The sequence below is a fragment of the Mirounga angustirostris genome, unplaced genomic scaffold, assembly GCF_029215605.1.
Source record: "Mirounga angustirostris isolate CCGP_5_RB_7025 unplaced genomic scaffold, mMirAng1.0.hap1 SCAF_5, whole genome shotgun sequence".
NCBI lineage: Eukaryota > Metazoa > Chordata > Mammalia > Carnivora > Phocidae > Mirounga > Mirounga angustirostris.
Window position 1 is genome coordinate 142,097,481 of NW_026991713.1, and position 13,308 is coordinate 142,110,788.

Sequence of the window (13,308 nt, forward strand, 5' to 3'; positions counted from 1 at the left end):
TGACTGCACGGGTCCTCATCTGCACCACAGCCCAGGGCACTGAGGGCACAGAGGGCACCTCCTGGTGTGGGGAGGGGGTTTGCGTCGTGGGAGTATCACACACCGAAAGGCCTTGAGGACTGTGTGGTCAGACCTTTTCATAGGGGACAGAACAGTCTTGCCCCATGGACCCCACCCTCTCCAGTCACTGCTTGGCAGCCAATTAGTCTTTGTTTTCTAGGTGTGATAACCAGGCAGACCCCAGCCAGTCTTCTCAAGAAGTAAGAGAATAACATTGCTGGCAGCCAGTTTTGTCCCTGTTTTTTAAAGGGTACTGTAGGCTCAAAATACAAAGTTGATAAAGGACAGTTTTTATGTGCCCTTTAAGTGTTTGAATTAGGACTCAGGACTGAACTGTATCATCCAAGGTCCTTTTTTAGTATGCTTCGAACCAAAACAAAGCTTAGAACTACATGTTTAAAAAATAAAAAAGAACAAAACTATTATTTGTGGGTGGTATAATTTTGAACCACAAATTGAGAAACTGAGAAATTACTGAAGATTAACAACATTCAATGAGGTGGCTAGTTTCACAAATATATAATTAAAAATAACTCCTATAAGAACAATAATCAACTAGAAAAATACAATGAAAAAACTATTTACAATAACAAAATTGTATAGAATTTACATGAAGAAAATTAGAAAAATTTACTCAGGAATATAATACTTTAAAAAATGGAAAGGCATGTTTCTGGATGGGAAACAAAATTTATAAAGCTAACATGTTTTCTCAGACAGTTTATAGGATTAACCTATTTCAATCAAACTATCAATGTAAATAAAGCCTTAGGAAACATAAAAAAAAAAAAAGCAAAAACTGATAAAAAATCTTTAAAATAACACACCACAGGATCGGTCCCGTGAAGGCACCGCTGGCCTTGCCTCTGGGCAGACAAGTCAGGAAAGTCTGGGTATCAGGCGAAAGAACAAATATCCACTACAATGAAGACTCTGGAATCTTGTCTCCATGAGGGGCAATGTGAGCTAGCCACTGGAGACAACTGCTAAAAATAAAACACTTTGCTTGTGAGGTAGTGACCACCCATTGCCAAGGGTCTGATGACTGCTTGGAGGGGAATTAAGCACATGGTAAGGTTATTAACCAGTCATGGGTCTAAGCCAATGTCTTCATCTTCCTCTTCAGGCTCTTGGATTTCTTTTATAGGCAGGTTTTCTTCTTGGCTCATCAGAGGGACAAGATTCTGAAGAGCTTTTCCAGTAATGGGGCTGGGTGGCTGGGCCTGAGCGCCAAACTTCTTTTGGCAATGGAAAGGCATGAGAGAGCTGTCTAAGCAATAGCTGGACAAAATACAGTAAGAACAGTAGATACTTTAAAAGTATGTTGTGAAAAGTATTCCTGTAAAAGTCACTTTCACTACAAAATGCAAATGTTACTGAGATCAATTGTTTAGATCACATAAAAATGACAGAGTAAGTCTTTGACATTCAATCGCTGTATTTTCCTATATTCCAGAGTAAACAATCCCTTTCAACACTCAAGCTTTAACAGGGTATTCTTAGAAGGTTATATGAATTGCTAACAGAAGCTATTGGCTTAACAAATCAGTAGTTTGGTTCTTTCAGGGGAACACAGTTCCAGATAAGGACCTTCACATTATATTTTTTGTCTCAAGTGTGAATTCCTATGTGGGGGAAAAAATGGGTATGCTTTCCGTATACATTGAGTCACTCTGTTCACCTTGCAGGTGAGTGGCCTCCAGACTCATATTCAAAGCCATTTTGGGAAAGGGGTCTGTGGCTTCTACACTGTTGTATAAAGCTCCTTAATCCTGGATGCTAACTGAGGTATAGCCCTTGAGGATGTTTTCTTCCCTGTGAATCTTCTAAAAATTTGAGGTTTTAGCCAAGATGGGTATTTTATCCAATTTTGGCTATAATGAGGTTTTCACATATCTGTATATTTTCAGACAGCCTGGGAATTCAGAATTCCTTATGAAACATTTCAGGTTGAGGCAGGATCATCAGACTTTTCTTGATCCCATTTCTGCTTTTGGGTCTTACATGCTGAGTGGGTTTTTTCATGCCGGGTACAGTTGGACAGCCGACTAAATCTTCTCCCACATTTTTTGCAACTATATGGCCTTTCAGCCTCATGACTCTGCAGATGAAGCACAAATTCTTTGTTCTCTGGGAAGGTTTTCCCACATTCTGGACACTTAAATATCTTCTCCCTTATATGGATTCCTTCATGGCGACTCCGATGAGAGTTTTGACGAAAGTTTTTCCCACACTGAGAACATGAATAAGGTTTCTCTCCTGTATGGATTCGCTCATGTTTATTAAGGTTTGTTTTATGATTGAAGCTTTTCCCACAGTGACTACAGTCATAGGGTTTTTCTCCAGTGTGAGTCCTCTGGTGGGAAATAAGGTAAGAACTTTCATTAAACTGTTTCCCACACAGCGGGCAGGTGTACCATCTTCTTGTTCTCCGATTTCGGCTAAGTGCAATCACATTGATATCCACGTATTTTGAGAGTTCCTCTAGTGGAGTATCATTTTCAATGGTAACTAGAAGATTTCTCATTTTCCTTTGCTTGGGAATAGATGTATTTAGTCTTTCTTTATGGCAATCTGGTGATTCCTCAGAGACCACAGAATAATCTACTTCATCACAATCTGAAGTCTCCTCTCTATGATCTTCATTCTCTACAGTTTCCTTCTGAAGATCTTCACTCTCAGGATTAATGTCATTAACTGTGGAAACAAAGAGAATTTAGCAACTTTTGAGGGATATGACACCAGGCAGGAAAAAAACAAGTTAGATTTCTCATCAAACAATAATCTTGAGTGTCACAAATCTGAGGACTAGCAGATAATCATTATCAACACTCCTTTTCCACTCTTACTGTGAGTGGAATATATGACTGGTAAATCTTTCTATGCAATGTGAGCACACAGTCTTTTTCTTTTTTTTTTTTTTAACAAAATGAGTGGGACTACCGATGTCATATGTTTGCTTTCTGAATAGGCACTAATTACTCAAAAAGTGCATATTGATCTTATTATATCTGTGTAGAGCAGTGAGCTAAGGACCAAGGGATGAAGGACATAAATACTAAAAAGGGTACCACTCATACTCTTTAGGAGGCTAGTAAGTGAACAGTAAGATGAGTTATTTCTAGGTTTTCACTACATTAAATATTACAGTATTATAGGATTAGATAATACCATATGGTGTCCTATACTATATAGTCCTATATAGTGAAAAACTGGCAACAATTCAAATGACCAAAAATAATGAAGGCATATCATATTCACTCAGTGGGTGATTATTTGGGCATTACAGTGATTACCACAAATAACAAAATTATAAATTATGGTAGAAAACAATGTGGTATTTTTAGGGGAGGAAGGGGAGAAGTAATTGGGCAGTGGGCACAAGACGGCCTTCTGGGGTGCAAGGAATAGTCAATTTGAGTGGTGGTTAGACAAATGTGTACATTTTGTGAAAATTGGAGGGGAACACTTATGATTTGTAGACTTTTCTGTATTTATACCTCCAAAAGAAGTCTGTGTGAAATAAAGAGATTATAAAGACTAGGTAACAAAGTGTAAAAAAAAAAAAAAGTATGCCGTGAAAAGGTGGGGTGACAAGGGACCTCCAAAACTCTGGGCAACTTGCTGAAAATAAAGGGTTAAATCGACCACTTCAGTATGTGGCTGATCACAGCCTGGAATATGCATATTTGCTGGACTTTGCAGTTTCACACCAAAAGGCGTTTTCTTTTTCATTCACTCCCTTAGGTAATGAAATGCTGGGTGAAAGCAAACGGCAATAATTATCACAGCTCTTGATAGAGATTACCACACTTCTTTCAAAAGACGCTTACCAATTTTAATACTACCATCAACATGTGGGTATCAATTTTACCTAATCTTGCCAGCATTAGATTAAACTTAAAAACATTTAATGGGTATAAAATGGTTTTTCATTGTAGTTTTTTTTGTACTTTGTTATTACAAACTAGTAATTTATTGGGCTGAGACTTTTATAAATTTAAATAAATTTTACATCTTGCAAATCAATCTGTGTCAATCACTACTGATGTAAATATTTAACTGAAGTCTTCCTCTGTAACTCCACAAATTAACCATAAAAAAGTATCAAAATCTGATAAATTTTCTATTTTCTAGCCATTCCTTTATAACTTATATTTATACTTAACTCCTTTTTTTTTTTAAGATTTTTTTTTTTTTTAAAGATTTATTTATTTGACAGAGAGAGACAGAGAGAGAGGGGGAACACAAGCAGGGGGAGTGGGAGAGGGAGAAGCAGGCTTCCCGCGGAGCGGAGAGCCCGATGTGGGGCTCGATCCCAGGACCCCGGGATCATGACCTGAGCCGAAGGCAGACGCTTAACGACTGAGCCACCCAGGCGCCCCAGATTTTATTTATTTATTTGACAGAGAGAGACAGCGATAGAGGGAACACAAGCAGGGGAATCAGGAGAGAGAGCAGGCTTCCCGCTGAGCAGGGAGCCCAACACAGGGCTGGATCCCAGGACCCTGGGATCACGACCTGAGCCGAAGGCAGACACCTAATGACTGAGTCACCCAGGCGCCCCTGTGGTTTACTATTTTATAGCCATTCTGAATGACAGCTTCCATCATTTTGTGTTAATTTAAGAATGCTATTGTTAAACATTCCCTATCTACCTACTTTAAAACTATTAAAGATGTTTTTGTTGATCCTTTTAGATTTTCTAAGTACAAACCATATTTTGGTTCCATCCCTTCCCAGTATTTATTCTTTTTAAAGATTTTATTTATTTGAGAGAGACAGAGATATCGACAGAGATAATGAGAGAGAGCGCAAGTGGGCATGACAGGGCGAAGTAGGCTCCCTGCTGAGCAGGGAGCCCAACGTGGGGCTCCATTCCCGGATGCTGGGACCATGACCTGAGCCAAGGGCAGATGCTTAACCCGAATGCACCACTCAGGCACCCCAATATTTAAGCTTCTTAACTTATCTTTTTGCTTTATCCAGTTGATGATTTTAATAGTGATAGCAGGTTTCCCTATTTTGTTTTTTTTTTTCTTCAAGATTTTATTAATTTATCTGAGAGAACGCACGTGTGTGAGAGAGCATGAGCGGGGTTGGGGGGGCTGGGAGGGGAAGGGACAGAGGGAGAGGGAGAATCCCAAGCAGGCTCCATGTCTAGTGTGGAGCCCAACTTGGGGCTTGATCTTACAACCCTGAGATCATGACCTGAGCTGAAATCAAGAATTGGATGCTCAACTGAATGAGCTACCCAGATGCCCCAGTGTACTAATTTTTAAGATTAAAAAAATTTTAGTAGCTAATATATGGTTCATATGGTTCAAAAATCTAAATATGAAAAGGTATATGCTAAGAAGTCTTACTCCAGTTCCTGTCTCCATCCATTCTACTCATCGCCCAGATAGGTACCAGTTTTTATTAGTTTCTTTTTTTTCTTCCATGGTTTCTCTAGATGATAGATTTTCCTTTCTCCCCTCTTCTTATATAACTTACTTGATTTTGATCATTATATTCCAGTGCATGGCGATTACCATGGTATGCTGTGTGGACACATCATATCCAACTAGTCCCCTTCAGAGACACTTGGATTGTTTTCAACCTTGTGTTTTCACAAACAATACTACAATGAATAACCTCATTTGCATATTATTTTGAATGTATGCTGTTATCTGTAGGATAGATTCTCAGAAGTGGGACTGCTGGATCAAAGGTAAATTCATCTTTAATATTAGATTCCCATATATAGGGAGTGTACCAGTCTGTATGTCCACCAGTATTATACCTGTATCCCAACAACTTCACTACCAATGTATTAAGTTTCTGATTTCTAGAAATCTGATAGATGAAATAAGATGGTAACTTGGTATAAGTTTAATCTGCATTTCTAATTATGAGTAGGGCTGGACATCTTTTCATGTATTTATGGGTCATTTGTATTCCTAAGTGAATCTGCTGGGGCTTTTTCTTGGTGTGCAAAGTAGGGTATGATTTGCCAAATGGCTGAGTTGTCCCAGCACCTTTATGAGCCCCTTCCTCTCCACTGCTCTTCTTCTCAATTTTCCTGGTTACTCATATTTATTTTTCCAATTGAATTAGAGATCAGATTGTCTAGTTCCAGGGAGAAAAATCCTGCTGGTATTTTTTAAGGGATTACATTCACTTCATAAACCGACTTGGGGAGAACTGACGTTTTAATGTTAAATTTTACTAGTCAACATGGTATTTCTTCCCATTCATTCAAATCTACTTCTGTGTTATACTCTAGGTTCTGAAACAGGGTATATGCTAGGAAAATTATGTAATTTTTTAAAATTTATTTTTCTTTAAAGATTTTATTTATTTATTTGAGGGAGAGAGAGGGAGGGAGGGAGAGACAGCAAGCAAGCACAAGCAGGGGGAGAGGGAGAGGCAGGCTCCCTGCTGAGCAGGGAACCCAACACGGAGCTCAATCCCAGGACCCTGGGATCATGACCTGAGCTAAAGGCAGACTCTTAACTGACTGAGCCACCCAGGCACCCCTAGAAAAATTGTGTAATTTTAATTTGTATTTCCCGTGACCCAAGGTTACTTAATAGTTTAAACATTTCTTGGTGAAGGGAACTTTTTTTTCCAATTTCATTATTACTTTCTCGTTGTACTGCACTGTGATAGATCCTATTGTGTTATTTCTACTTTTTAGAATCTACTGAGTCTGTCTTTGTTGTATAGTATGTAGTCAATCTGCATCAATCTTGAAAAGGCTTATATTCTCTTAGCACAGTAGAGGGCAGATATAACCACAGAAACTTATCTCTTTGAAAATTTAAGTGTTCTATTCTACATTTTCAGTTGTTTTATGTGATTCACTTGAACTGAGACACACAGTTTATCCTCCTCTGCCAAGGATTCTCCTGTGATTTCTGTTCCCACAAGTTCATTCCCTTACACTTTTCCCTTTCCAAACTACTTAATGTTACTATTTCAAATGTCAGCTATATACTGATGGCTCCCAAATCTCTACATCTTTACATGTGACCTCCAATTCCTAATATTCAAGTGCCCAGAAAATAATCTCACTTTATTTCCTATCATGCATTCAATCTCATCTGAAATCAAATCTATCTTCTTCCAAACTCTGCTCCTGGGTCCAAGTCCTATCTTGACCTTGTCATAGCCTTTATAGCTACAATGGTTTCATAATGCTTATCTTTTTATGTGAATGACTTATCTTTTAAAAACAAATTGGAAGCTTTAGAGGGCAGGAATGGGGCACTATGTATCATTTTAACCCACTGATAATCAACTCCAGAATCCAACTCTACCTAAGGACACAGCAAGTAGCATTTATTAAATGTTGGTTTAAATCATCAGCTTTCGGGTATGGGTGAGGATTGGGCCTGAGAGCTTCAAGGTCCATGACCAAAGTGTTCCTGGAATTGGCAACATACCCACCAACCAGTCACCTAAAATATATGCTAATTTTACCCAAGACTGAGAAAAACTCAGTGTAATAAATCTGATCTGTTTATGCTTATCTCTAAAATAAGAAAATATTAGGGTTGCCTGGCTAGCTCAGTTGGTAGAGCATGCTTCTTGTCAGGTTGTAAGCTGGAGCCCATGTTGGGCGTAGAATTTACAATAAATAAAAAAATAATAAATAAATGTGTGTACACACACACATATATATACATATATATAATATATAAAATCTTAAACAAATATTACATAAAATAACTTGTGGGAAATTAAGCAGGCTCTCTATGTACCACACTACCCTGACCACACAATGTAAGACAACTACGGAGTTCAACACTCATGGATTTGATTTTTGTTACCCCAGCAACTCACAAAACCCACTTTCTGTTCCACTTCAGCCTCAGAAGCAAACAGCCCTGAAGGCAAAGTAAAAAGTATTAGGCACTCAGCAAAATGATTTTTGAGGGTTCCTGACTCTAGGTTAGCAGTGCATTCGTAGAAAAAGGCTGAATCATCTCTTAGCTTACAGAGAAGCTGCTGCCAGATGAGTTCATATGTAGTTTCATATAAGAATACTTTTTAACCATTACTGGGAAATAAGCACAAATGAAGAAGGCCCCATTCACCAACCATATAGGCAATTCACTGAAAAAGTTATGAGAAATGCAGCAAGAAGGCAGTATAATTCTGGGCTAAGACTGAAAGCTCTGATGTTAGACTCTCTGAGTCCAAATCCCTGCTCTGCTACCTACTGCTGTGTAACATTTAGCAATTTTTCTGTTTTTGTGTGTGGTTTGTTTTTTTTTTTGGTGGGAAAGAAAGCAAAATTTATTGAGCAATAGTACGAGGCTCCTGAAGAGGGAGGGGACCTGAGAGGGTTGCCCGAACTTCAGCAATTTCTTAACATTTTTCTGCTTCAGTTCTGTCATCTGTAAAATAGTAATAATTCCTATTCTACAGTACTTTTGTGAGAAATGTATGTGATAATAAATGCATGCGAAGCACTCAGACTAGTGCCTCGTACATAATGGCACATGGGTGCTTGATAAGTGCTAGATATTATTCCCATCAACATGGGATATATTTTCATTCACACTAGTAGACTTCACAGCTACTAGACATCAAGGGAAAAAAAAGACTTAGAAGAGTCCGGGGTCCAATGAAAACACTAATTTATTTATTTATTTATTTATTTTTTTTTTTTTAAAGATTTTATTTATTTATTCATGAGAGACAGAGAGAGAGAGAGAGAGAGGCAGAGGGAGAAGCAGGCTCCCAAGGAGCAGGGAGCCCGATGCGGGACTCGATCCCAGGACCCCGGGATCACGACCCGAGCCGAAGGCAGACGCTCAACCATCTGAGCCACCCAGGCGCCCCGAAAACACTAATTTAAAATACACCTGTTGGGGCGCCTGGGTGGCTCAGTTGGTTAAGCGACTGCCTTCAGCTCGGGTCATGATCCTGGAGTCCCTGGATCGAGTCCCGCATCAGGCTCCCTGCTCGGCGGGGAGCCTGCTTCTCCCTCTGACCCTCCCCCCTCTCATGTGCTCTCTCTCTCATTCTCTCTGTCTCAAATAAATAAAATCTTTAAAAAAAAATAAATAAATAAAATAAAATACACCTGTTGGGGGACTAGCACTAAATCCAGAAAATGGACTCAGAAACAATCTGCCTGCATTTTCTACCTGTTTGAATATCTGACGTCAGTACATCAGCTGCAGGTCTTGCTTACCAAGACAAGTCTCCTCAGCCCTTGCTGCCCTAAAGATATAGGAAAAATGGCCGCCACAGCTGGTGTAGGCTCTGCCACATGGGATAGAACAAAAATTAAACGTGTGTGACCATATACTTAGCTAGTGTTAATCAGGTCTTTAAAAAGTCCGACAGAAGGGGCACCTGGGTGGCTCAGTTGGTTAGGCAACTGCCTTCGGCTCAGGTCATGATCCCAGAGTCCTGGGATCGAGTCCCGCATCAGGATCCCTGCTCAGCGGGGAGTCTGCTCCTCCCTCTGACCCTACCCCCTCTTGTGCTCTCTCACTCTCTCAAATAAATAAAATAAAATCTTTAAAAAATAAAAAAAATAAAAAGTCTGACATAAGAATGTGCTTTTTCCACAGCATTCAATATGAACACACAAGATTTCTTACCCAGTAACATCATCTCCCCAACATTGTCTTCCTTCTCTGAGGTGGGCTGTTGAGTAGCATCCAGGCTCACACATTCTTCTTGGGAATGAAATATATTCAAATCCTCAAGGACCACCAGTTCCTGAAAGAGCAATAGGCCCCCTTCCTCTTAATAACAGAGGTTCTTTGGTTCTTTGACAGCTCTGCTGGCAAAGAAGACTGAAACCCAACGATCAGGGAAGGGAAGGTGAAAGGGGACTATAAGTTCCACGCAGGTGCAGCATGGACCAGAGAGCCAGACTCAGAGAGGAGCCAAAGGACAAGCAGAAGAGAAATATCCAAGGAGGCAGTGAAAAACAAGCCCACTCCCCTTACTGACTCCCAAGAGTGTGTTTTTATACATGGGTTGGCTGAGCAGGGAGGGCTGAAAGAGCAGAGAAGGTGATGTACTCAAAACAGTGAATGGGAAAACCAAACCCACCTCAGGCTCAGTTTTCAAATACAGCGACACTGTGTCCTGTTTCTGCTGGATTCCTTCTCTGGGCAGAAGCTTCACCATGGGATGAGGTTGCACTGGGTAAAGAGGAAGCTGTAGTTAATGGAAAAATCAGTGACTCTAATCTGGGAACCCTAACCACACCTTAAGGCCTCCCTGTCCTCACTCCTTCCGAAGGCAACTTATGGCTTTTTCTGCTTCTGTGAGCCCAGGAAGAGTTCAAGCCATAAACCACAGGATCTTGAACCTATATAGGGTCTCCTCATTATGAAAAGAATGATTCTCTTAAGAACTTTTAAAATTCCCATTACTACTAAAGGGAAGGCTGGAGGAGGATAATGTCTGAAAATGCCCACAACAAGCACAAAATTTCCAAAATTCCACATAAACTGCAGTCAATTCAACAATTCATCCACATTTCTTTATCCAAAAATGATATACACCCTCCCAACGTTTGGGTAAAACTGACACTGTTTATTCTATGGGTTTACACACACCCAGCAATCCAAACTCCAGCTTGAGAAAAAATACTCCCTCTCCCCAACAGGTTGACACTAGAATCAACTTTTTTCAATACCCACTATCCTAACTTGAATTCATTACTAACATAAAAACCTATTTCAGCCCCTAGTACCATTCCCTTCTCTTCTAGTGAAACAGCATGTGCTTCTTACGTCTGTTCTGAAAGTTTGAGCTCACATCCTTCATAATAACCAAAGTCTCCTTGACTTTCTGATTGGGCTGGACCAGGCTTGGCTTGGGCAAGAAGGTGAGGAAGTGCTCCAGAACCAGCTGGTGGATGGTCTTGGGCCCACTAGTAGCATCTCGAAGTAGGTCTTGGCCCAGCTTGGAGTCCGGAGGAACTCTCAGTATAAAGGACCGCTTTGGCTTTAGGGGCATTGGAACCACTTTTGCAGCCATCACGCCTTGCAATCACACACCACACTCGTTTTGCAGAGCTTCAGGAGTCACCTCTTACTGAAGGAAATCTGTCAGAGAGCCGAGCTGCAGATGAGAGAAACCATGGTTTACCCACAAAACCAGGTCCAATATACGGCCAGGATAGTGAGGCCACATGAAATGTAAAGCGGAAGGAAAGACAAGTTGTGTGAGGAACTCCTAACTGAAACGGAAGGTCGCTGAACTAGACACTCATAGCAAGGCCTGAGAGGAAGCTCTGAGAACGAAAGCCGGAGAATATCCAAACCCCAGGAGTCATTCTCCTGAGAAAGATGAAGTGCAAGCTCCACTGGGAAGAGCAATGGGCTAGAAGATAGGAAACCTGGTGTCCAGTACCAAGGGCATCTGCTTAGAAGTTGGCCTAGCCATTAAATGAAGCCGTACTGCGCACCTTGGACCGCGGGTCCCTCGGATGCCCTTCCGGGGGCAGTTGATGGCTCAAGGAGCAAACGCAAGGCAGCACGATTAGTCCATACGCGGCCTGCTGACTCCTTTCCGCCATGAAAGCCCTGTTGAGAGCGGCGAGGCACCAACAGTGGGGCCCAGCTGGCCAGGCCCATTCCGGAGCCTCTCCCACCGGCCAAGGAGTACCTTTAACACAAAGCCCAGGCGGCGGCATTGCCCGGGGTACGTTCCCGGCTCCCTAGCCGGGCAGGCTCCCCCACCAACGGACCAAGCTCTGCTCCCTAGAGGCCACCTCAGCCTGGTTCCCGCCCTCGCGGAGCCTCTCACCTCTCAGGGGCTCTGCCGCCCCTGGGCGCTCGCAGGGGACGGCCCAGAGACCCCGGCGCAGAGAGACCGGGAAACTAGGCGCGAGAGGCCGAGCCCTCCCCTCGCCCTTCCGAGTGTCCTCACAGGCCGCCGGTGACTATTGGCGTGAGGAACCGTCAGTTGGGGAGGACGGCCGGAACACGGTGCCTTCTGGGAGGCCGGGCGCCTCCGCAGCCGATACGTCACAACCGGTGCCTCGTTTCCGGTTCGGAAGCCTGGTCTCCCAGCTCGGAGCCGTCAGGCTGGGCTTGAGAAAGCGATGCTCGAGGACGACAGGCAGAGCTCTCAGCGCCAGAGGGAGAACGGGCTGGAGGCAACCGCTGTTTCTGTGGCTCTATCTGGGAGACGGAAAGCAGAAATTCAGCTTCAATCCTCCATGACGAGCTGGCTCGTCTCCAGGTACTGGCGGTGTAGCTCCATGGACTGCTGGGAAATGTAGTTCGGCTCCAAACAGCTAATGGGAGGCCGCCGGGCGCGGCGGCTGGGGCGGGACAGCCCCACCCTTACCCCACCCCGCTTTCCCCGGGCTCGACCGGAAGTAGGCTGCCTCTCGGACCGGAAGATCTGCGAGAGGCTGCGGCTGTTTCCGCCGCAGCGTCCAGGGTGTGTCGAAGGACCGCTGAAGCGGTGAGTGGGTGGCGGTTCAAGGTCTATGCCTGGTTCTGGGTCCTGTCACAGCTGTCCCTTCCGGTAAGGGCAGCCCATAGGTCAGAACCGGGCGACCCTTCCCTTCCCCGCTTGCAGGTTTCTACCTTGCGGTCTGAATGGGCCGTCTTGTTTTCTGAGATATCCTAGTGATCCTTCTCCAGTCGCCTTCGTTTCCGTCCTCAGCCTCTCAGGGAGGCCTAACCGCCCTTTCTCCCTGCGTTGTTCCCATACTCGGTTCATTCCCCAGTGAGGCACTGATCAGCGTTGTGACAACCCCGGGGCAGGGATTGCTTTATTGCTTTATGTAACGCCAGCCTCCACCTGGGTGACCAAAGTAAAAATATAAATGGATTTTTTTTTTTTTTTCTTAACGCTAACTATAGGTGACTCATTTAGCCATGGTTTAAAATATGTTACAGCCTAGTGTTAAAACTGTGTGGTACCAAAAGTTTTTCTAAAATTAAGGATACTTGCTTTTCCAGACATCAAAAACCAAAAACAAAGCAAACAATAACAAACTCCTTCAGGGGCGCCTGGGTGGCTCAGTCGTTAAGCGTCTGCCTTCGGCTCAGGTCATGATCCCAGGGTCCTTGGATCGAGCCCCGCATGGTGCTCTCTGCTCCGCGGGAAGCCTGCTTCTCCCTCTCCCACTTACCCCGCTTGTGTTCCCTCTCTCGCTATATTTCTTTCTGTCAAATAAATAAATAAAATCTTAAAAAAAAAAACAACTCCTTCAATCAAAGCAGTATGGTTTGAACTGGAAGTAAATAAATAGAACAGTAGAAAAGA

The 13,308-nt window shown here is 42.7% G+C and overlaps 1 protein-coding gene and 1 long non-coding RNA gene across 12 annotated transcripts in view; one reads left to right on the forward strand and one right to left on the reverse strand.

The window, feature by feature from the left end:
• The window catches only part of LOC129045821 (uncharacterized), a 44,797-nt gene that overhangs the window by 10,171 nt on the left and 21,318 nt on the right, over window positions 1–13,308 (forward strand). For 10 of the 11 annotated variants that reach the window (XR_010411806.1, XR_010411807.1, XR_010411808.1 and 7 more), the window contains exon 2: window positions 9,846–12,498. This is a non-coding gene — a long non-coding RNA (uncharacterized LOC129045821). Of the gene's footprint in view, window positions 1–9,845; window positions 12,562–13,308 lie in introns of all 11 variants that reach the window. The other variant, XR_010411815.1, reaches the window with a different exon arrangement.
• Window positions 675–11,061, reverse strand: ZNF200 (zinc finger protein 200). The gene is made up of 4 exons (XM_045874857.3): window positions 10,815–11,061; window positions 10,126–10,217; window positions 9,666–9,786; window positions 675–2,757 (listed from the first exon to the last, which is right to left on the reverse strand). The coding sequence occupies exons 1-4, from the start codon at window positions 11,059–11,061 to the stop codon at window positions 2,006–2,008; spliced, it is 1,212 nt and encodes a 403-aa protein (XP_045730813.1). The 3' UTR covers window positions 675–2,005.

Coding starts and splice junctions, on each gene's coding strand:
- ZNF200 (XM_045874857.3), bottom strand. CDS start 11,061: ATGGCTGCAAAAGTGGTTCCAATGCCCCTAAAGCCAAAGCGGTCCTTT. Junction 9,787..10,125: donor ATTTGAAAACTGAGCCTGAG/GTGGGTTTGGTT, acceptor TTGCTCTTTCAG/GAACTGGTGGTCCTTGAGGA. Junction 2,758..9,665: donor TGGGGAGATGATGTTACTGG/GTAAGAAATCTT, acceptor TTGTTTCCACAG/TTAATGACATTAATCCTGAG.